At 50.5% G+C, this 24,319-nt stretch overlaps 1 protein-coding gene across 2 annotated transcripts; it reads right to left on the reverse strand.

Moving 5' to 3' along the window:
- Positions 1 to 998: 998 nt before the first annotated feature.
- Positions 999 to 20,287, reverse strand: raver2 (ribonucleoprotein, PTB-binding 2). 2 transcript variants are annotated; one of them, XM_042335107.1, is made up of 15 exons: positions 20,126 to 20,287; positions 18,293 to 18,359; positions 12,524 to 12,993; positions 11,950 to 12,138; positions 10,211 to 10,337; positions 9,339 to 9,424; positions 8,130 to 8,282; positions 7,679 to 7,787; positions 7,201 to 7,469; positions 6,345 to 6,456; positions 5,268 to 5,446; positions 4,132 to 4,209; positions 3,711 to 3,770; positions 3,048 to 3,158; positions 999 to 1,580 (listed from the first exon to the last, which is right to left on the reverse strand). In XM_042335107.1, exons 1-15 carry the CDS (start codon positions 20,273 to 20,275, stop codon positions 1,434 to 1,436), a joined length of 2,307 nt encoding a protein of 768 aa, XP_042191041.1. In that variant the 5' UTR covers positions 20,276 to 20,287; the 3' UTR covers positions 999 to 1,433. The 2 variants fall into 2 exon arrangements, with proteins under 2 accessions (XP_042191041.1, XP_042191040.1); XM_042335106.1 differs by having other exon boundaries at positions 5,268 to 5,449.
- Positions 20,288 to 24,319: the final 4,032 nt, after the last annotated feature.

The following is a 24,319-nucleotide window of genomic DNA, read 5'->3' on the forward strand; positions in this document are numbered from 1 at the left end:
TGTCACACAAGTCAGAAGGAAATAATTTACATGGATAATTCACAACCAGCAAAGCCCTGGCTCGGGTCAATGTAAACCTGCTCTGAGGGCAAACGGAAACACAGTACCACCCCCCCACCCCCACCAACAGCCCTCCACAACCTAGGCAGCTACTGTGGTAATCCATTACACAAAAATATAGTCATCTCAAGCCGAGCCAGAGATGAAGCGATCAGTGGTGGAAAACCAGTACTGTATCGTGTAGGTGCAACAGAGAGGAATCCCCCCACCCCACCCCACCCCCACACCAAGCACGCATGCACACACACACTCACACACACGCACATTCACACACATCTGCTCAGGTAGTGCAGTCACGGACAATCGAGTGGACCCTAATGTGTTGACGCTCACTTCCACCTACGTTAACTGTGGGCTTCGGGCAAGGCGAAGCTGATAAAAGTGCAATTCTAAACACCACAAAGTGTCCAACAGGATAGGACGGGACAACTGGTGCTGAATGATCGGACAAGATAAGGAGAACGTTTGGGGGGGGGAAGGGGGTTAGGAGAAAAAAGGAAAAAAAGGGGGAAAAAATTCACATCAAGCATTCTGTACCCCTCCCCTTTTTAAAAAAAAAACTATAATACATTCCACGGTAAAATATTCAAGTGTGGCTCAGTTTGACACCTTATTCTCAACACACACACCCCCGCTCCCACCCACCCCCACCCTGTATGAAATGTTTCGAGACCGGCTGAGGAAAGGGTCAGGTGGTCCAAGGTGCTATAAAACAAAAATTTTTGGGTGGCCAGCCGGGTGTCTGACATACACAGAAACCCACCACCGTGCTTAAGAGTCTCCAAGCCCAACTGAGAATCCCATGCATCCCACCTACACATGGAAATCCCAGAGATAGATTGTTGGAATGGAATGCACTCTCTCTCTCTCCCTGGACGCCTCCTACTTACCTAATTTCGGAGAGTATTAGGTGCAGGTTGGCAAGAGCCAGAGTGTGCGTTGGGGTAACTCTGGAGGGATGCATCCTGTAAAATCCTGTAAAACAACACTGTACGAAACATCCTGTGTGTAATGTAGGAAGGCAGACAGTTAGAACCCACAATCAGCAACATGTGTGTGAGGGGGGGGGGGGCGGTGTGGGGGGAGGAAGAGAGGGGGAGAAGAAAAATATTCAATGATTTAAAAAGTCATATTCCAACAATTAAAACTCGCATAAACTCGATAAAACGTAGCTTTTCTGTTCTCTCCGTGTGTTGTTTTTAAAAGTCGGGATGTCTTGATGAACGGAAAGCGGGTCGAAGGAAAGGAGGTTGCAAAACGGCTGCCGAGTGTGGGGTCACAGCCATTCACAATGTAAAACAGTCAATCCAGCGTTTGGGCGATAACATCAGCGACACCCAAACATGGCAAAGGAGGCACCAAGAGCGGCCGGCTCAGAACACACGCTTTTTCTTATAATAGGAGTCGGCGTAATGACCCCCGAGCCCTTGCGAGTGCTGCCCCACATACCCCCCGTCTGGGCTGACCTCCGGCGAGGGCAGGAGGTAGGAAGAGGCACGTTTCTGGCCTGCCACAGGACTCTGGGAGAGAGAGAGAGAGAGAGAGAGGGGGGAACAAGGATGTTAGCTTGTGTGTCAGCCTGGCTCAATGGTAGCGCTCTCTCTCTCTCGCTCGCCTCGAGTCAGAAGGTTGTGGGTTCAAGCCCCCACGTCGGGACTCGGAATCACATTGTCGAAGCTGACGCTCCAATGCAGTCAGCGCCTTGAGACGTCCTCCCGACGTGAAAGGCGCTGTACAAATGTAATTCGTTGTTAACCGTGTTAGAAATTTCCGTCTCCAGCCCTCGTCACAAAAACAAGCATTTTCTCCGTCATAAAATACCCCTCTGAAACAGTCACTGCACTTTACATACCGTGCAGCCCTTTGAGACAACCTCTTGAAGTGAAACGACCCGTTGTCAAAAGTAAGATTATTATTAATAAAATACCATCACCCGGGGTTTCTCTCCCAGGGCTCTTCTGTCTGTTTTCACCCCCTGGATCTCTCCTCTCTTTTTCCCTCCCTCACAAACAAAGACACACATGCACAGACACACACATAGCACGCACACACTCGGGGGCAATGTTTTGTCATTGGCTAGGTAAGACATCATATCTTGTATTCATCCTTCTTGCAGAGAGAGGAGAGAGAGAAATAGATAAGAGGCAAAAACAAAAAGGCAGAGGAAGAGAAATAGAGAAAGAAATAATTAAAGCGGGTGCACAGAGCAGTGGATCAGCAGGACAGTGTGAGTGTGAGTTCAGAGTTGCTGTAAAGCACCACAGGACAGACACTCGCTCGCCGGTTGTCTTGTTTTTAGTGGCGAAGCTCCCGCCAGGCCCTAGCCCAAGGATCCCAGACCCCGGGGCAGCTCTGACTGCACTGGAGCAGAGAGAACGCATCATCACAGCGGGCGCTGGGCACACAGTCACCATAGTAAAATTGGTCACTCGCTTCACAGCCGCTTCTTGGACGCCGCTGTGATGGAAATGGGCTGCTGCATTCGTCTACACAATACAGTGACTGCACTTTACAGTAAAGCCTGTGAAGTGCTTTGAGATGTTTTCCATGATGTGATAAGGCGCAGCGTCAAATGTTAGGATTATAAAACCGTGCCCACCTGAACAGGCACAGGGAAAACCTTGGTTTAATGTCTCATTTGAAGGGAGGGAGGCTGCTGGATAATGGAGATCAGCAGGGAATGGACTTGAGCTGCTATTGCCAGTCTCAGCGTTGGCTGCCTTTCACCATCTTATTCAACTCAGGAGTAGACAAAATATCCACGAAAGGCCGACAGGTGACATCACTGATCCCCATTTAACTTCCCGTTGAAGGCGGACTGCTTTCACGAAGGTGTGCTCAAAACATTACCCGGTGACAAAACTATACCAAGTGTAAGTGTGCGCGGGCAAAATAGATGGAGAGTGAGAGAGAGAGAGGAAAGGAGGGAGAGAGAGAGAAAACAGAAGTTAATCTCATTAAATTCTTTGATAAAACTCTGTGACTACCTTGTTGGTGTAAGCAGAGGGCACGTTGGCTGGGTAGTAGGCTTGACTGGTAGTGTAATAGGAAGGCACCATCTGTACAAAGGTGTTGTAGTCCCCATAGGCAGCGGGTGGCTGAGAAATAAGACAACAAGTGTTTGATTCACTGTAAGTTCTACATCGCCTCCGATATGTGGTCATTCAATGTCCAACTGATGTTATCTTGTGAAGATCAACACAGCCCATGAACGTGACTTAGGAACAGAGGGAGCGAGGCGAAGGGACTGTGAAATGGAGTTCCAAAGAGTGGGAGCAGAGAGGCTGAAGGCTCAACCGCCGATGATAGGGCAGGCCGGGCGAGGGACATGGAGAGGCCGGAGCCTGCTGAGCAGAGGGAGTGGACAGGTTAATATGGCAGGTCACAAAGGTCGGGAGACGTCACATTCAGTACAGCACCAGAAAACCGCTCCGTCACCGCGCAGAGCACCAGGCACAGCTGGAACAAGACCACAGTGTGAGAGAGAAGTCAGTGGTTTTCTCTCTCTCTCTCAGGCTCAGGTCTCTGCGCTGCCCTGTAAAAGCCAGGGACTGAGGAAGCTTTTTCACGTCTAAGCCCGGAGAATCAGTGTCTCGGCCGAGCTTTCTCTGCGGTGGGAGCGGTGACCAGAGGTGGGTCTTGTTGCTCACCTGATTGTAGAACGCTTCCGCAGGTGCCGTCGATGCCTCGGTATAAGCTGCAGCCGTCACCTGAGGAAAGACGGCAATAAAACCCAACTCTGTAAATCCTTCACTTTATTAACTATCACGTTATGTAGTAAAAGTCCCCATGTTTCCTACAGTGCAGTGACTGTGTTTTGGAGGCAAACACGGCAGCCAATCTGTGCACAGCAACGCCCTCACAAAGCAGCCATGAAGAGAAAAAACGGGACCTGGAGTTAACATCTCACCTGAAAGCCAGCGTCTCCGACAATGCAGCGCGACACTGCACTGAACTGGAGCATCAGCCTAGACTATGAGCTCAAAGTCCCTGACTTGGGGCTTGAACCCGGTGCCTGTAGCAACCATGACTCGCGGACGCCCTATGCCTGGGGCTGCCACCTTCGCTTACCTCGTCTTGCTCCGCTCTGTGCCCATGTGCAAAGCCCTCATCCAACGACGGGACTCCCTGGGGGTACCACGGCTGCTCCTACCACAACACAAAGAGGGAGCGCTCAAAGCCTCTGTGCCACATGGCCTCTGACTCCCGCACCTGAACAGGTAAATACTTCTCAACACTTTTAAACACTCCCCTTTGTCTACAGTCTAAACTCTTCCCCCTCCCAACAGTTTAAATACTACCCGCTTCCAACAACAACAAGAATTTGCTTTTACGCAGCGCCCTTCATGCAGGATAGTGTCTTGAAAGAGTGCTGACACCATTACTATTGGTAAGAGAAGGGAGTTCTCCCGGTGTCCTGATTGACAATACTTCAGATAAATTGGTCTTTCACATCTGTATGTGAGGTTTTATTGTGAGCAAACATGCTTTTACCCCCACACACAGTTGTCAGCTACTTCTTCTGGAGTTCTCTGAGACGCTGCGAGGTTACAGGTTCTGTAACGAGGATTACTGTTCAAAATAGATTTGAATCATAATATTAAATAATAATAATCCTTGTATTTGCTATAGTGCCTTATCACGTCGTTGAGATGTCTCCAATCGCTTCACAGAATAAACTGTGAAGTGGATTAATTGTGTATTTTTGGGCGAAACACGGTATAGCCAATTGCGTACCATCAGTGTCCCACAAAAATTTATGGACTGAGTGACCAAATTATTATTATTATATTTTTTAAAGGATTATTACTCCTGGAAAGCGATCCGGTTCGCATTCAACTAACAACCAGATTCCTACTAAATAAACATATATAATAGCTTTTCTTTACCAAAAATGGATTAACAGCTTGGATGGGGGCTGAGCAGAGTCAGGGTAAGACCCTGTGAGGAGAGACTGGGAGTTAACATTTTAACTTAGGAGTTATATTCCATTTAAAGAGACTTTTATATATATATATGTGTGTGTGTGTCTTCATTCCTTTCACGTACAAGTGTAAATTTGTATTGGATACATCCAGCACTCCGTGATGCTACACCGTGCGAAGGGTGCTATATAAATGTGTTGTAAACATGACCAAATGAGAGGTGGCAGTGTGGCTGTTACACCGCAGCTCAGCACAGGAGGCTGTGGCTGTCCACATACATACCTGTGAGTAATCCCGGTAGTTTGACGGGTAATCCTGGTAAGCGTCGTACGTGTACTGGGAGGCGGCTGGCTGCTGCTGCTGCTCGGTTGAGGACTGGGTGGTCCTGGAGCTGGGGAGGTTTAGCACAGCCCCCAGCCCCCTGGACTGCTGCGACACACCGACCTGCTTACCCATGCTCCCTGCTGGAGTCAACACACAGGACATGGGTCAGTCAGCGCGGGGTGAGGAGTGCTGCGGAGAGGTTTGGGCGCCGTGTTGAATCTCCCTCCCTACCCTTCCCCGTTTGGGTCAAAATTCCTGACTGTCCAGCGCCTTGGACGTCCTCCTGACGTGAAAAGGCGTGTACAAATGTAATTTTGTATTGTGTTATAGGGAAGATTTCAAGTTGCTGTAAAGGGTATGGAGGAGACTCACTCAACACAACACGATGGAGCTGTCAAAATGCCCCCTCTGGTCATCACCCTGAATTGCCCCTTCCTTCTCTACCTACTTAATGCTTGGGGAGGGATATTGGTGTGGGGTGTGTGGGGAGGTGAAACTAAGTGAACACACAGGGTAGAGTCCTAACCAAGATCATACCTAGATCAACAAACCTCTGGAACTCCCTCATTCCCTACCTCTTCAACCTCTATGCTCCCACCCTCTGGAACTCCATCCCACAGTCCCTTCGCCTCGCTCACTCCTTTGCCTCCTTCAAAGCCCGCGTCAAGACCCTCCTCTTCAACTGCACCTTTGGTCACCCTCCGACCTCCACCCGCCCATCAGCTCGGGTCTAAATCCCTGACTATCCAGCGCCTTGGGACATACTCCCGATGTGAAACGCGCTATGTAAATTTTCATTTGTTGGTGTTTTCTCTACCCCTCTGGCTCACCCCTCGGGCTCTGTGTCTTTTTTAAATTTCTACCTTAATATTTACCCCTTCGACCATGCCAGGCCACTGGCTCACCTGCTCCCACTTCCCCCAATCCACATGCAATCCATTCCCTGTCAAGTGTGTCAGTGTTATCCTAGGTGAGGGGCTCTATGTAAATGTAGGTTGTGTTCTTCCCACATGCAACCTTAGCGCAGGGACTCACCCGGTGGGTTCAGGCTAGGAAAGACACTGTAGAAGTTCAAGTATGGATTGTTAGGCACCTTTAGGTCCTGGGGAGGATCACCCAACAGAGACAACTTGTTTGCCGTGATGCCCTGGAGAAAGAAAACGCGAGTAAGTCAATGTTATTTGGTTCTGGTTACCTACAGCAAGCTCGCGAACTAGATGGAACAAGGCTTTTGCAAGTGGTTTTGATTTTGAAACTGGTGCCAGTTTGAGAATAAAATTCTGCCTTTTGAGGGTGAAAATATCATCAGATTCAATATATCAACTCTCCTAGTCTCCAGATTAAGGTGTCTGTTAGATTAAGGTACCTCCCTCCCACTTGCCCCCCCCCACTCATGTCACAGTGCCTTAATCCTCCAACTCCCTACATCCCCACCCTCACCACCTTCCCAGGGCAACCAGCCATGGGCAATAATCGCCAGCCCTCCCAGCATCGCCCACATCCCGAGGGCAGGGTGAATTTTAACATAATAATAATCCTTGCATTTAATTCAGCGCCTTATCACGTTGTTGAGACGTCTCAAAGCGCTTCACAGGATACACTGTAAAGTGGATTGACTGTATATATTGTGGACAAAATGCACCAGCCAATTGCGCACACCAGTGTGAGTAACCAAATTATTATCTTTTTTTGAAGGGATTATTATCTCAGAAAGCAATCCGCCAATCGACTAACAACTTCCTACTTACTGCTAAACAGGTGAATGTGTGTAGAGTAAGCAAACTTGCCTAAGGTTTTCCCTGCCCGGGAATTGAACCCAGTTCCTCTCGCTTGCTAGGCGAGTGCTCTAACGACTACGCTACGGGACTCCAGGTTACTGAAAACTGCTTACCCCCACAGACGCAGGTTCGGGCAGGCTGGGCTGAGCTCGGTGCTGCTGGAGGCTGGCGAGCAGAGTATTGAGCAGAGGGTTGGGGATGCCCTGTAGGTGTGCCAGGGCGGCTGCCGGTAGTGCCGGATGCACTCCCAAACCTGCTGCCGCTTTCTCGGGGGCCTTCTGCTCCCCTCGTCCGTGTGGCAAGAGGCTGCGGTTGGGATAAAACGGTAACGTGCCCACGGGAGACTGGCCGGGCTCCAGGCTCAGCCCTGCAACAGGAACACCTGCCAGAGAGAACACAGCCTGTCAGGCACCCAGAGCGCAAAGAGTTCCTGACACTTAGGAACAATCCCAAACCATAATCCCATTCTCTCTCGCCATCGTGTCTGTGGTGGTACTCACTCCCCCACTGGAGTTCTTTACTCTAACCCCATTCACTGCTCTCTCCCCACCCTGTGTGCGCTGGTCAAGACAACTGAGTTTTGGAATTTACCCTTTGGTAGGTCGGTCAAAACTCCCTTTGGGTGATTAATCCCTGCAGCCGGTAAACCCATAGCCTTCTGAAGAAACAGCACAGCCGGGTCTCCCAGCAATCCAGGCTTCTGGAAACAAAAAATATCAGGATTTATGATTACAATCAAAATTTAGCTTTTTTTAAAACAAAGTGAATACCTCATCAAATAAGTTTGGGGCGGCCTGACACCAGGTTTTAATGGCTGGCTTTCGCTCACAAATACAGTCACTTCACTTTGCAGTATATCCTGTGAAGCGCTTTGAGACGTCTCAACGACGTGATAAAGAGCTTTATCAGATGCAAGGATTATTATTTATTATTATTTTGGATTTGTCAGTAAGTAAATGCCGGGAGCCTCACCCCAATCGGTTTATATCCTAAAGCGTAGTGACTGTGCAGTGTGGGATGAAGAGGCTGGAGTAAAACTCACAATGCCGGGCGCTGGCGTTTCTTTGGTCAGGAGCAACTGCTGCTGTTGTTGCTGTTTTTGTTGCTGCTGCTGGTGTTGCTGCTGTTGTTGTTGTTGGGCTACCTGCATCCTCAGGAGACTCTGAAACAACAGTCCGTTTCCTAGCATTGCGTTCTAAGAATAAAGGAGACAAACAAACAAACTAACTAACTAAACTCCCCTCAATACTTAATTCCGGAGTCACTCAAGGTAATGCATCTACCGGAGATGTTACAGAAGGAATGTTAAAGAATTTTGCCGGGTAGTGGGACTAGATTAAGAGCTTCCATCCAGCACATCCTGGATGGACCAATTGGCCTATTTCTGCACTGTGCCATTTTGTGATTGAGCACGAGTGTGAGAGGGGGCAGGTGACCAGAAACACCCATTCGACTTATAAAGTCTATTTTAGTTACGTCAAGTCTTTTATTCCATTTTCCTAAACAACTTCACTTCCCATCAATCTCTCTCCTGCCTGCCTGGACCCTCTGTACCTGTAACTGATTAAAAGTGATTTAGGTAAAGATAGAGTGAGCATTAGTATAACTGCAGGAAATATCTGGGGAAACACTAATTTAGTGAGCGAGTAGTAGACTTATGGAACAGGGAGACAGTAGAAGCAGAGAATGTCATTTGTTTCAAGACAAATTAGATAGATTTCTGCTAGAAAATAATATTTGGGGGAACAGTACATAGTTTGGGACACGACATGTCAAGCGACTGCCAGGATGGTGGAAGTCGAATAGGAATATCATTCAGTCGTCTTAAAGCACTTCACAGAATATACGGAAATGCAAATATTCCTTGCATTTGATGTAGCACCTAATCACGACTTCCGAGACGTCTCAAAGTGCTTCACATATATATATGTATACACACACACTGTATACTGTAAAGTGAATTGACTGGATATTTTGTGGATGGACCTTGGTCTTCTTTCATCTAGCAAATTCTTATGTTACTAGGTTCTTAGAACTGTGCTTGGTGCTGAGGGGGTGGGTGGGTGAAAGAAACGGGAGAGACGCAATCAATTAGCCAGGACCCCTGACTCTCCTCTACTCACATCCTCAGATGTGCCATCAGCCTGTGGTTAGCTAGTGGGTGCTGAATGGCGCGGTTTATTTAGATGGGTGGACAGTCGACACAGCTCAGGGCTGCTCTCCCCGACCCCATGGTTTCCCGAGAATTTACCTGTTGTGCTCTGTTGATCTGGAGCAGCACTGCGGCCAGTGCCGGGTTGGGCAGCACAGGGACATTACAGGGGGCTGCAAACACACCTGCCAACAACACATCAATGGTCACGATGGTCAATAACAACACACAAAGGAAGGTTGGAACGAGCATTGCAAAGGAGGAATAGGAACATCTTCGAAAAGTCTTAAAGCGCTTCACAGAATATACTGTCAAGTGGAGTGACTGTGTATTTTCTGGGCAAAACGCGGCAGCTATTAATAAAATTAAAAGAAAAAAAGTAGCTTGTTATGGTCTTATATTGCTGTGTAGTTTCCCCGTCTGGGCCCTGCTCAGGTGGACGTTAAAGATCTCTTGCGGCACTATCGGGAAATAGAGGGGAGTTTTTCTCTCTCTGTCCCGGTGTCCTAGGAACATAGGGGGATGATACAAGACGTGACGATCAGGGCAATCAAAAGGTGGAGCAGGCTTGTGGAAAGGGTGGATGGGTCCAGTTGCTGAGTTACTGGAGTGGGAATACGGTGAGTTGGGGATTCCTGGAGGATGAGATACTAATATTCCTTGCATTTGATATACAGCCTTATCACATCTTCGAGATGTCCTAAAGCACTTCACTGTATATTGTAAAGTGAATTGACTATATAGTTTGTGGGCAAACGCAACAGCCAATTGCGCTCAGCAGTGTTCCACAAACAGTCGTAGCTTGTGTGACCAAGTTATTAATATTATTATTTTGAGCGGGTTAATACCCCGGGCAAAGCGATCTGCTAATCAACTAATAACCGGGTTCCTGCTTACTGCATGAGGTTCCAAGCCTCACCCCATTGACTTCAAGGTGGTGAGAGCAACGTGCCAAACAACGACTGGCTCACCTTGCTTGGCCGCGCCTCCGTTGAGGTAAGGCCTCAGCAGAAGTTGTAGTGCGGCCGGGTGATTGATGTTGTTGATGATGTGCAGGGGGTTGGGCTCAGGAAGCAGCCCCTTCCTGCTGGTCAGAAGCTTTAACAATAGGTTTTAAAACAGAAAACGTCAGCAGAGACCGGTTAACACAGCCCCCGCCTTCACCACTATACCTAACACAGCCCCCGCCTTCACCACTATACCTAACACAGCCCCCGCGTTCACCACTATACCCTAACACAGCCCCCGCCTTCACCACTATACCTAACACAGTCCCCGCCTTCACCACTATACCTATCGCAGCCCCCGCCTTCACCACTGTACACCTAACACAGCCCCCGCCTTCACCACTATACCTAACACAGCCCCCCAACCCCGCCACCTCCACCACTGTACCGTGTGATACAACACCTGCCTCAAACAGTGATAGATAACCAGTGCATCTAAACAACAAATAACACAAATGACACTAAACAACAACAAATTATATTTACATGGCGCCTTTCACATTGGAAGGGCATCCCAAGGTGCTGGACAGTTAAGGGTTTTTTCACCTGAGCTGGGGGTTGGAAACAAGAGGGCTGGAGGTTGGAGGGGCTGTGGGGGGGGGGGGAGGGAGCAGTGGGGGTTTGGGTGGGTCACCGAAAAAATGATCAAAGCGGCAGGTCTTGAGATGGGCCCTGTAGGTAAAAGAGGCAACCGTTTTGTGCACAGCGACACCCCACATACAGCCATGAAATGAATAACCAAACAATCTGGGGGATTGTTTGCTTGGACACAGGGTGAGACAAATTCCTGTCTCTTCTGTCATAGCTTCACGGGATCTTTAATCTACATCTGACCCAGCACAGACAGGAGCTCTGTTAAACAGCTCAATCAAAGGTTCCCACCTCGGACAATGCTTGGCTCCCACCAGCACTCTGCTATCAGTCTGGACTGTGGGTAAACTTAAAAGTCCCCGACATGGGGGCTCGAACCCACAATGTTCTACTGCAGAGGCGAGAGTGAGAGCGAATGAGCCGCAGGCAGACACAACGTCACTGGTGCCGGGCACTGGGTAAAAGCATGGAATCTTTGGTCAACAACAACAACCTGCATTTACATGGCACCCCTCAAACAGGGTGGCGTCCCAGAGCGCTTGACAGTGGCGGAGCATGAATGAAGGACCAGTAGTGGTCCTTCATTTCATAATAATAATAATCCTTGCATTTGGTATCGTGTCTTATCACGTCGTTGAGACGTCTCACAGCACTTCACAGAATATACTGTAAAGTGTTTTGTAGGTGAAACGCGGCAGCAATAGTGCACAGCAGCGTCCTACAAACAGTCACAGATTAAGTAAACGTTGTGCAAGTTCCCTTACTCCACAGGCCTCCCTGTTTACCGAGCAGTAAGTAGGAACCCGGTTGTTAGTCGATTGGCAAATCGCTTTCTGGGGGAGGGGGTAAGATTCCCTTCCAAAAATAATAGTAATAATTTGGTCACTCAATCCACGACTGATTATGGGACACTGCTGTGCACATTTGGCTGCCGTGTTTCGTCCACAAAATATACAGTCACTTTAAAGTATATTGTGTGAAGAGCTTTGAGATGTCTCAAAGACGTGATAAGGTGCTAGATCAAATGCAAGGTGCTAGTTTAAATTATTATTATGGCTGTATGTGGGAGGTCGCTGGGTACCAAGTGGAAAGCATGGGCAAGGCTATCTTACCAAGCCCTGGGCAGCGATGAGCGCGGCCAGCGTGCTGCGGCCTGGGGGTCCCGGGGCACAGAACGACACCCGGATCCGACTGTTCCCCAACAGCATCCCGTCCAGCGCTCGCTGCACCAGCTCCGTCTGAGTGGCCGTCTCGTACTCCACCACCGCGAAGCCAGCCTGGCTGCTCGATCCCGGGGTCAGCTGCCGGGGAAATTCATAGATAGCGGGTCAGAAGAAATAAACAAGAGTTTTGGAGTGCCTTGTCTCTCTGAAACTTTTCACAGGATTTATTGTAAAGCATATTTGTGAGCAAACATAGTCATCGAGGTCTCCCAAATATTTATGAAGAGAATGAGCAATTAATCTGCGGGATTCTTGGCCGGTTCACCCAAGAGAAACTCTCTCTTTTTTGACGCCACCTTCTGACACAGAAGCAAGAGCGGTACCGACAGCCTGGTTTGTTACCGACAAGCGCAATGGGACATTCCGAGATTTACTCTTCCCTGAATAAAAAGAGTGCCCTCTAAATAGCGCGTGTCTGAGTTGCCGTGCCCCCACCCCCCCACTCTCTAACGGCGTCACGTACCTGACAGAAGACCGGTCGGTACGGCCGGGAGAGCAGTTGGGTCAGTTCCTCGGCGTCCCGGTAGTCGAGTGGTAGCTTATCTACACAAAGGCACTTGGAGTGAAGCAGATCGGCTGAGAGGTGATTGACGTCTGTCCACTGCACAGACAGCGTGCACGTCCCCAGCTGTTTGCCCATCAGTTCAGACTTGGCCCGAGCTGCTGAATCCTTCTTCATGTACTCCACGAAGCCGTAGCCCTTCGAGTGTCCTGTGGTCTCGCTGTACACCAGGAAACAGCGCTCCAGGTTCCCATACAGTCGCACTAGCTCCTCAAACTGCTCCTGGCTGTAGCACAGGGGGAGGTTGGTCACACACAGCAGCGTGTCTGTCGGCTGAAGCTGAACAGAGATCTCACGGCCCTGAAATTCCGACTGGTGGAGTTTCTGAATGGCATCTTGCGCTTGCTCACCGTTCAGCAGAGTCACAAAGGCTGAAAATAACAGAGGCATCAAATTTACACACTGGACAGAAGATCGAGCGCACATCTGATCGTTTCGCCCACAAAATACACAGTCAATTCACTGGAGTCCTGTAGCTCAGTGGTTGAGCACTCGCTTTGCAAGCTAGAGACCTGAGTTCAATTCCAGGCAGGGCGAAACCTTGGGCAAGTTTCCTTACTCCACACAGAGCCTAATAATAATCCCTCCAAAACCAAAACAATAATAATAAATTGGTCATTTTCAATCCATGACTGTTTGTGGGACATTGCTGTGCGCAATTGGCTGTCGCGTTCGCCCACAAATATACAGTCAATTCACTTTACAGTGTGTTCTGTGAAGCGCTTTGGGACGTCCTCCTGACGTGAAAAGCGCTACATCAAATGCAAGGATTATTATTATTATTATTATTTACAGTATATCCTGTGAAGCGCTTTGAGGTATCTCGAGGACATGATATGGCGCTATATCAACTGCAAGGATTATTTTCAAACATCGCCGCAGCAGACAGGACCTCAGCTTAACATCTCATCTAAAGGACGAAAGCTCATTCCTACAATGCATTGCTCCCCCCACTGCTACACTGGAGTGTCAGCCTAGACTGTGAGCTCAAAGTCACCCAGTCTGATCCCACTCACATCCTTCAACATTCCTTGATTCAATCTAACTCCAGCTTCCACAGTTTGAAAGAATGAGATACATGCCTCGAATTGATTGTGCAATTTATGAATACTTTCCAGCAGCTAAAAATCCACCCACCATATTTAGTGGATAAATGTACTGCATTGCTCTACTGAGCTACAAAGACCAGAAAGGCCACAGGTTCATGGACTGAATGGAAACAGCTGATAGTAGTTGGTGATTGAGAAAGTAATGGGGGAGTGGAGAAGGGAAGAGCTATAATGGCCCAATGGGGGGGAAATTAACATTGGGGGGAATCTTCCTCCCAATAGTGACTCCTGTTGCCAACAACAACAATAATAATAATCCTTGCATTTGATATAGTGGCTTATCCACACAGAGCCTAATAATAATCCTCCAAAACCAAAAACAATAATAAATTGGTCATTTTCAATCCACGACTGTTTGTGGGACATTGCTGTGCGCAATTGGCTGCCGCGTTCGCCCACAAATATACAGTCAATTCACTTTACAGTATATTCTGTGAAGCGCTTTGGGACGTCCTCCCGACGTAAAAAGCGCTATATCAAATGCAAGGATTATTATTATTATTATTATCATGTCGGTAAGATGTCGGTAAGATGTCTCAAAGTGCTTCACAGGATATACTGTAAAGTGGAGTGACTGTATTATTTGTGTGCGAAACCTGACCGGGTCAAGGATCTAGGCTCACATGTGAGAGGGGAAGGCAACAGACAGCACCTCAGCGCTTGTGGAACAATGCACACATCACCAGTCACTATGGCTGGGTTTGGTTGGGTTGAGGGGTGGTGGGGGAGATAGAATGATCTCTCCATTGAAAATAGAATAGGTGCTCACAATGAATGCAGCAAATTTCTCTCACGTCCACACACATGCACTAGTCTAGAAACCTGTTCAAACCAATGGCGCGGGGCCTGACTTTTCACCTACATGCTCTTTGTCAGGTCAATGATAACTCAGAACCCGCAGCCAATGCCTCCTGCCCGTGGCACTCGCTCACTGTCCAATTGATGGGTTTTGATGAGTGCACAGGACCTCGCTTTCCAAAGCAGGTCACAAGGCCTGAAATCCATTGACAAGCGCTGTGGGCACCGCGGTGAGAGATCAAGTGACGCCCACACGCTGGGTTTGGGGGGTGGGGGGTGGGTGTTGTGGGGGCGGCAGTGTGATAGCTGCTAAAACAGCCAGGGGAAGGTTTAACGTACAACCAGGCAAAACTGAGGCACTCAAAATCATAGGATTTCCCAGGACAGTGCACAATGCTGGCCTCTGGATAAACTCTGGATTTTAGTAACATTTAATAATAATAATAATCCTTGCATCTGATATAGTGCCTTATCACATCCTTGAGACGTCTCAAAGCGCTTCACAGGATACATGGTAAAGTGGATTTACCACGTACTTTGTGGGCGAGACGCGGCAGGCGACTGCACATATGCCGAGGCCTTAGCAACCCTCTGTGCCAGCCTCTCTCCCTTTGGTAATGACCTTACTGAGAGAGAATTCAATGACTTCAGCTTTAGGCTGTGAGAGACCGAGAGCCATGTTGAAGGACCTGGAAACTGCCTCACTCTATAAATTCAGAGTTTCACAAATTGAGCGTTGTTTAATTGCCAGCAAAGCTCTCCTTGGAGTGAGTGGGGCCGAGAGAGGCCAACGGAAGAGTTGGGAAGACTGAAAGGAGCGTGCCCCACAGTGCGCGGTTGTCACGGCTACACAGGCCGTGACGTACTGGATATTTTCTTCCGACTTCCCCCTTTTTCTATGCTTTGCAATGCTGCCAACAATCCCCCGGATATCCAGCTTACGCAGCATTGCCTGTGGTGTAAACAGCAAGCACAGAGGTCAGTGACACACTCAGTGACACCTCTCCCCATTGTAGTGAGTCAGTCACACTCGCCCAATTGCCTCAGTCTGCACACATCAGGTGCTGTGTAACACAAACCTTCTCAACGAGAATAATATTGAGCGTTCCTCTGGAACCAATCCTGGTGTTCAATGGGAATGATTTGATCGGATTTAATTGATTTTTTTTGGGGGTCAGCCGGGTGTTGACACACGCAGCGACCCATCGCCTTTGCTTAAGAGTCTCGAAACCCAACTGAGAATTCCACGCATCCCACCTACACGTGGAAATCCCAGAGATAGATAGCTGGAATGGAATGTGCGCGCTCTCCCTGGAGAGACACGTCCTGCTTACCTAATTCCTGAAAGCATTAGGTGCAGGTCAGCAAGAGCCAAGGCTTGGGGACCTCAGAGTGTGCTTTGGGGTAACGCTGGAGTCTAATCAGCTTAAAAACACACAGCTTGTCATTGAGAGGGCAGTCTGCCGAGCTTTCCTGATGCTTGTCCAGCTAGCACCACCCTACCCAATAGAGCTTTGACTTTCAGGGTTAACAGGAGCTGAGTTAATTGATAGGAAAGGCCACATCAAATAAGGTTGTGAGTGGTGGTGGGGAGGGTGCAGAGGAGGAAGGAAATTCTATTTAAAGCACCATTTTTTTTTGGGGGGGGGGTGTGGAGCAGAGCAGTGAAAGAGCTGTGAGCCAGTGGTCTGTCATGGTGAATAATCTACCAATAGTCTACAAACACTCACCACCTAAGATCATCCATGAAAAATGGCTGGCTGAGCTATCCCCAAAGAGTACAGGCTTTCAGGAGATGAGATAAAAGGTGTAGGGGATGGTGAAGTGTTGGGGAAGTGGAGCAAAACTAAGAGAGGAATATGCTGCTCCCAACTTCACACCAGATCCCTCACTTAACAAAGTAAAGGTTAGGAATTTGTTCACAAATATACAGCCAATTCACTTTACAGTATATTCTGTAAAAGCTCTTTGAGATGTCTTGAAGACATGAAAAGCGCTCTATCAAATACAAGGATGATGTATGTTTCTGTGGTTTGGTTAGATCCCGGTGGGGCAGGGGCTGCTCTCCAGCACTCTGAGAAGCCAAGGAGGAGATGGGAAAGTCTGAGGAGGGGTAAAAGATGGAATGACATTTACACAGTGAAGCAGATTACAGCTGGACCAGGTTTACTATTCAATCCAATGTAACCTAAGCCCTGCTGAAGACCCTCCCGTCCCTCCTCCCTTAGGGCAATTAGCACCTTTACACCCTGACACGCTAACCCTCTCACTCCCCCCAGGCCAATAGGCACAAATCTACCCACCACGTCCTTGGAAACCATTATAATAATAATAATCTTTGCATTTGATATAGCACCTCATCATGTCTTCGAGATGTCTCAAAGCACTTCACAGGATATACTGTAAAGTGAATTGACTGTTTTGTGGGCAAAACGTGGCAGCCAATCACACAGAGCAGTGTCCCACAAACAGACGTGGATTGAGTGACCAAATAATAATTATTTTTTTTAAAGTATTATTACCCTGGGAAAAGCGATCTGCTAATCGCCGAATAACTGGGTTCCTCCTTACTGCTAGGTGAACAGAAGCATGTGGAGTAAGAAAACTTGCCCAATGTGTCGCCCTGCCCGGGAACCAAACTCAGGTCCTCTCGCTTACAGGACAAGTACTCTAACCACTAAGCTACAGGGCTCCACGGTGGCACTATATTGTTGTGTGTAACAGAGATTAAAGCTTGTATACAGTTCACAAAGAACTGCAACCATTCTCTCACTGTTCTGTCACCTTTATAAAATGTCAAAAGAAAGGCAGGCAGGTCTGGTGATTTGCCACAAAGGCACGCAGCGAGCTGTTACTGGGTGAAATGAGGCAGGTTAAGGAAAAGGGCCTGTGGTAATGAGGGCTCCCAAGGCGAGGGTTGTTACGTGGATGGAATGATCTAAGTCAAGGTCTAAGTCTAGCTCCAGAGCCAATTCTGCATGGAATGAAGGCCTAGAGACAAAGAGGGAGAGAGAAACGAAACAGAAAAAAACTGACAGAGAAAAAAGCTAACAACAATATGGTGCCCTTGACATGGGGTATCATATCTCAGAAAGCTTGAAAAAGAGAGGCAGACAGAATGAGAGTGAAAAAAATACACACATGTACAGAGAGAGAAACACATACACATACATATGGAAGCCAAGAGAGAGAAAAAACATAAAGAGAGACAGTGAAACAGAAAGAAAACATTTGAGGTTACAACATGAAGGCAAATAAATATTTGTGTTGGATGGTATCTGAAGAGCAATATTTACGTCGGTAGATTCTCATTGGGGAGATGAATTAATAGCTGCACTGGGAGCTATCTATGTGATGTAATGATATTGACCTCAGGGCCTGTGGAAAGGCAGCACAAGTTGCTATGAGAAAGACACAGGGAAATAACCTCATTGTATCCAGGCCTCAGTCAGGAGCACATGGAAACTGGGTTTCTCAGTGCCCTGCCTGTCTATGACACCGCACACAGCAGATCCCTTTAAATATCCATCCAGCTCCCTTCGAAATCTCCTGATCCGTTCTGCCCTCTCCCGAGCACTGTGTCTCATTCTCATGTCCTGTGGTTGATTTTTCACCTGCATTGGGAGGAAACCCTCTCACTCAGTCTCTTGCCTCCGGGGGTTGAGACACGAGTGAAACAGCTAATGGAATTCCACTGTGGACAGGGACCCGCTCAGTCCGTTACTCTGCAGCGTAGCCAACAGCCCGAGGGACTGGAACTCACCGGTGCCTTTGTTCTTGTCCACGTAGCAGTACTTCAGCTCATAGTCTGCCAACAGCTCATGCACTTCCTGAAACAAGGAAGATAATAATAATAATAGTTGTATCTGATATCGCGCCGTCTCAAAGCGCCTCTCAGGGGATGGGTGAGGTTGTGAGTGAGAGGGTGGGAGGGTGCGGAGTTAGGAGGGTGGGGAGAGGGTTGCAGGTGGGTGAGGGGGTGGAGGAGGAGGGGGTAAGGGGGGGGAAAGGGAGTGGGTGAGGGGATGGAAATAGGTTTGAGAAGGGGGTTAGGGAGAGGGGATTAGCGAGTGCTTAAGGTGAGGGAGTGGGGGAGTGGGGTTAGTGAAGGAATGGGTGAGGGTATAGGGGGAGGGAGGGGGAGTAGGGGAGGGAGGGGCAGGGAAGGGGTAGGGAGCTGGGGGAGTGGGGGGGGTTAGGAGGAGAGGGTGGGTGTGAGGGTGTGTGGTTAGGGGGTAGGGAGTGGGTGTGTGAGGGGGTGGATGAGGGGAGAGGGCGGGGGTCGTGATGCGAGAGGGTTAGTGAGGGCGTCTGGGGGTGGGGGGGGAGTGGGTGAGGGAGTGAGAGGGTGTGTGTGTGAGGGAGTGGGTGAGGGAGTGAGAGGGAGTGGGTGAGGGAGTGAGAGGGAGTGGGTGAGGGAGTGGGTGAGGGAGTGAGAGGGTGTGTGTGAGGGAGTGAGAGGGAGTGGGAGTGAGAGGGAGTGGGTGAGGGAGTGAGAGGGTGTGTGTGAGGGAGTGGGTGAGGGAGTGTGTGAGGGAGTGGGTGAGGGTGTGTGTGAGGGAGTGAGAGGGTGTGTGTGAGGGAGTGGGTGAAGGAGTGAGAGGGAGTGGGTGAGGGAGTGGGGGGAGTGGGGAGGGGAGTGGGTGAGGGAGTGGGTGAGGGAGTGGGTGAGGGAGTGAGAGGGAGTGGGTGAGGGAGGGAGTGGGTGAGGGAGTGGGTGAGGGAGTGGGTGAGGGAGTGGGTGAGGGAGTGAGAGGGAGTGGGTGAGGGAGTGGGTGAGGGAGTGAGAGGGAGTGGGTGAGGGAGTGAGAGGGAGTGGGTGAGGGAGTGGGTGAGGGAGTGAGAGGGAGGGAGTGTGTGAGGGAGTGAGAGGGTGGGTGAGGGATGTGAGAGGGAGTGTGTGAGGGTGTGTGTGAGGGAGTGTGTGAGGGAGTGGGTGAGGGAGTGGGTGAGGGAGTGAGAGGGTGTGTGAGAGGGAGTGGAGAGGGAGTGTGTGAGGGAGTGAGAGGGTGTGTGTGAGGGAGTGTGTGAGGGAGTGGGTGAGGGAGTGTGTGAGGGAGTGGGTGAGTGTGTGAAGGAGTGAGAGGGAGTGTGTGAGGGAGTGTGAGGGAGTGTGTGAGGGAGTGTGTGAGGGAGTGTGAGGGGTGTGTGAGGGAGTGTGTGAGGGAGTGAGAGGAGTGGGTGAGGGAGTGAGAGGGGTGGGTGAGGAGTGGGTGAGGGAGTGAGAGGGAGTGGGTGAGGGAGTGAGAGGGAGTGGGTGAGGGAGTGAGAGGGTGTGTGTGAGGGAGTGAGAGGGTGTGTGTGAGGGAGTGTGAGAGGGTGTGTGAGGGAGTGGGTGAGGGAGTGAGAGGGTGTGTGTGAGGAGTGTGTGAGGAGAGTGTGAGAGGGAGTGAGAGGGGAAGGGGGTTAGTGAGGGGGTTAGTGAGGGGTGAGTGAGGGGGTGTGTGAGGGAGTGTGTGAGGGAGTGTGTGAGGGAGTGTGTGAGGGAGTGTGTGAGGGAGTGTGTGAGGGAGTGTGTGAGGGAGTGTGAGGGGAAGGGGGTTAGTGAGGGGGTGAGTGAGGGGGTGAGGCCGGTGTCATGGCCGGTGCCGGGTACCTGGGGGCCGGTGCCGGGCACCAGGCTCTTGATGAGGATCTTGCGGCGGTTGCTGAGTTGGCTGCGGGTCCGCTCGAGCCGTCGCTCCACTTCCAGCGGCTCCAACGGTTGCCACTCGCCCGCTCCGTCCCCGGCCGCCGCCGCCGCCATCTTCCTCCCGCCGCCGCCGCTCAGTGTCCGCGCCGCCCACAGCGCCCCCCGCGGCCGCTCCCACACTGCGGCCCTCCCCCCCCCCCACACAGCGCCCCCCGCGGCCGCTCCCACACTGCGGCCCTCCCCCCACACACACACAGCGCCCCCCGCGGCCGCTCCCACACACACACAGCCCTCACCCCCCCCCACACAGCGCCCCCCGCGGCCGCTCCCACACTGCGGCCCTCCCCCACACACACACACACAGCGCCCCCCGCGGCCGCTCCCACACTGCGGCCCTCCCCCCCACACACACAGCGCCCCCCGCGGCCGCTCCCACACTGCGGCCCTCCCCCCTACACACACACACACACACAGCGCTCCCGCGGCCGCTCCCACACTGCGACCCTCCCCCCCCACACACAGCGCCCCCCGCGGGCCGCTCCCACACTGCGGCCCTCCCCCCACACAGCGCCTCCCGCGGCCGCTCCCACACTGCGGCCCTCCCCCCACACAGCGCCCCCCGCGGCCACTCCCACACTGCGGCCCTCCCCACCACACACACACACACACACACAGCGCCCCCCGCGGCCGCTCCCACACACACACAGCCCTCACCCCCCCCCACACAGCGCCCCCCGCGGCCGCTCCCACACTGCGGCCCTCCCCCCCCCCTACACACACACACAGCGCCCCCCGCGGCCACTCCCACACTGCGGCCCTCCCCCCTACACACACACACCAGTGCCCCCCGCGGCCGCTCCCACACTGCGGCCCTCCCCCCACACAGCGCCCCCCGCGGCCGCTCCCACACTGCGGCCCTCCCCCCCCACACACACAGCGCCCCCGCGGCCGCTCCCACACTGCGGCCCCCCCCCACAGCGCCCCCGCGGCCACTCCGGTCACTACAGTCTCACTTGCCCTCCTTCCCTCTGTGTTCCAATCCCTTCCCTGTGGCACCTCCCGCCCTCTCCGCCCTCCTCACTCCCCAACCCCCCGCCTCCTGCGCGCCCCTCGCACCCTCCGCTCCATCATTGGCGGTCGCGCTTTCAGCCACTACCCCCCCTCCGCAACTCTGGAACGCCTCTCGCTCAACCCCTCCGCCCCCTTTGCCCCCTCTCTCTCTCTCTCTCTCTCGCCCCCTTTTTCCAAGTCCCCCGTGAAAACCTTCCCTTTTCCGGCCGCGCTCATGGTCAGGCTCCGTCCGTCACTGTTAAGCGCTCTGAGGCGCTGTTCAGCCCTGGAGGGCGCTATATAATAATAATAATAATAATAATCCTTGCATTTGATATAGCGCTTTTCACGTCCGGAGGACGTCCCAAAGCGCTTCACAGAACACACTGTAAAGTGAATTGACTGTATATTTGTGGGCGAACGCGGCAGCCAATTGCGCACAGCAATGTCCCACAAACAGTCGTAGATTGAAAATGACCAATTTATTATTGTTTTGGTTTTGGAGGATTATTATTAGGCTCTGTGTGGAGTAAGGAAACTTGCCCAAGGTTTCACCCTCTGCCTGGAATTGAACTCAGGTCTCTCACTGGCAAAGCGAGTGCTCTAACCACTGAGCAAGTTGCTGTTGTACGTAGACTATAGTTTAGGTCACTTGCCCTCCTGGGTTTAGGTTCGGGCCCCACGTCGGGGGCTGTGTGTGAGAGCTCACAGTCAGGGCAGAAGCCCCAGCGTGGCCCACGTTGGGCGGAGAGAATCGCCGCAGCGTCAAAGAGACGCCGTCCTTCTGACGAGCCGTTGAAACCTCACTCCCCGGGGGAGTCTGTGCCCTGTTCAGGCGGACGGTAAAGCTCCCCGCGGTGCTCGGGTTGCCAACCGTCCCAAGCTTGTCCCGGAGTCCCCGGGAATTAAAGATTAATCTCCCAGACGTGACTGCGAGCGGGGAAGGAGAACAAGCAAAGGGAATTCTTGGGGCTTAGGGACATTATTGGGATTTTGCCGCACTTTACAATCTGAGATGTTAAGGTGAAGTCAGCACCGTCTCACTTTGCGATAGCACTTCTTCCTCCCAGAATCTGTCCAACCAGAGTTGGCAACCCTGCATGGCCTTGTTGGAAAAGCCAAGGGAATTTCTCTCTCTCCTGGTCTCCTGGACAACAGATAAAATTGCTCACACAAGCAGTGTTTTTGGGGGCAGTGCCAAATGGAGTCCTGTAGCTCAGTGGTTAGAGCACTCGCCTTACAAGCGAGACACCTGGGCTCAATTTCAGGCAGAGGGCGAAACCTTGGGCAAGTTTCCTTACTCCACACAGAGCCTAATAATAATCCCTCCAAAACAAAGCAACAACAAATGGGGTCATTTTCAATCCACGACTGTTTGTGGGACGTTGCTGTGCGCAATTGGCTGCCGCGTTTCGCCCACAAATATAGTCAATTTACTTTACAGTTTATTCTGTGAAGCGCTTTGAGACGTCGAGAAGACGTGAAGAGCGCTATATCAAATGCAAGGATTATTATTTATTTAATAATGACTTGTGGTCAAAAGCACCAGGGGTTTGGGTACAGCAAAGTGATCCGGCAGCCAGACACCCGCAGAGAAATTCCCTTCTCTCTTCCAACAGTTTGCACTGCAAATCTAAGCACATTTGCCTACAAAACACAGTCACTACAGTTTACAGTAAATCCCGTGAAGCACTTGGGAGACAACAAATTACTTTTGCATAGGGCTTTTCATGTCAGCAGGAAGTCCTAAAGCATTAGACAGTCAAGGTACTGTGTCGGATGCAATATTTACATGATTTCCATTTATCGTTGGAGGCTTCGCAGCTGAACCCTCTTCTCGAGAGGTTCTGGTTCAGGAGAAATTACACAGGCAAACAGACAAACCACACACAACGCCTCTCCATCAAAACACTTTTTTAATTAAAAGATACAGATTTCCAGTTTTTAGGTAAAATTACATTGAGGGTAGATAGTCACTAAGCACTCCGCTTCCTAACGTGGAGATAAAAGGAGATTAATCCAATATTTATCTATTTACATCTGTAAACATTAAATTACGCTGTGGTGAGAGCCCACCCATGTGGGGGCAAGATTCCATCGCCAAAGGCTTCCCAAAGAGAAGCCAAACCCAATGGAGTTGCCAATACAACATACGTACACAGTGTGGAGTCCTGAACAGACACAACGCAGTCGTTGATAGACAGAACGTAATTGTAAATATGAAGTCCGGTCGTGAACAGATATGATAGTCGTGAACACGAAGGGTGCAGTCGTGAGCACACATTAAGTCGACACTTTACACGTGACACGTGATAGGTACACATCACGATGGAGTGAATTTAACACTGATTATCCAGACCCACAATCACCAGAAACCAGGGTGCGGCAAACAGATGGTCAATTCAACACATCAAAAAATATATATATCTATTCAAGACAAAGGGAGGGTGACAGAAAGATTTAATACCACTAACACTCTCTTTTGAGGCCAAAAACAGACCCAAAACGGCGCTGGGAGCAAGTGACTGATTTCAAATAGATTTGAAAACATGACGTTATTTTACTGGAGTTTGAGATGTGCTCAGCAGACAACTGAGGAAAATAACAGCCATTTTGATTTTATAGCATACACCGGAGATGTGGTCGCCTTAAAACCCGCTCAAAATACTCAGCCTGAACAAAAGGAAAATAATACATTTCCAATTTCTCTTTGTATATCTTTTTCAGATTTTTCCCCTCCTTCATTAAAATTTTCAAGACTGAGGTGGATAGGTCAGGGTATCAAGGGCAATTGGAGTTGAGGTACAGATCAGCCATGATCTTGTAGAATGGTGGAACAGGCTTGAGGGGCTGAATGGCCTCCTCCTTTTCCAGAAGGGGGAAGGAAATGTGTGATGTTTCTATCAGGAGGTGACAAGATTACAACAAGCTGCATTTATACAGCGACTTTCACGTTGGGAGGACGTCCGGAGCGCTGGAGATTCACAGATTCTCTCTCCCTCCCCATCCCTCGCTGTCGCCTTCCCTCATCCCCTCTCCCGCCTCCTCTTTCTGGGGGAACAGTTCACTGGCTGATGGGACTCTCTCTCCCAGGAGTGTGTTTTACAG

Source organism: Callorhinchus milii, unplaced genomic scaffold (assembly GCF_018977255.1).
Source record: "Callorhinchus milii isolate IMCB2004 unplaced genomic scaffold, IMCB_Cmil_1.0 Scaffold5, whole genome shotgun sequence".
NCBI classification, from domain to species: domain Eukaryota; kingdom Metazoa; phylum Chordata; class Chondrichthyes; order Chimaeriformes; family Callorhinchidae; genus Callorhinchus; species Callorhinchus milii.

What these genes read in the sequence shown, in the direction of transcription:
- raver2 (XM_042335106.1), bottom strand. Translation starts at nt 20,275, where the DNA reads ATGGCGGCGGCGGCGGCCGGGGACGGAGCGGGCGAGTGGCAACCGTTG. An exon ending in CCGAACCTGCGTCTGTGGGG is followed by an intron (nt 6,457 to 7,200) that starts GTAAGCAGTTTT and finishes TTCTTTCTCCAG; the next exon opens with GGCATCACGGCAAACAAGTT. An exon ending in CCTCTGCTTACACCAACAAG is followed by an intron (nt 1,581 to 3,047) that starts GTAGTCACAGAG and finishes TCTCTCTCCCAG; the next exon opens with AGTCCTGTGGCAGGCCAGAA.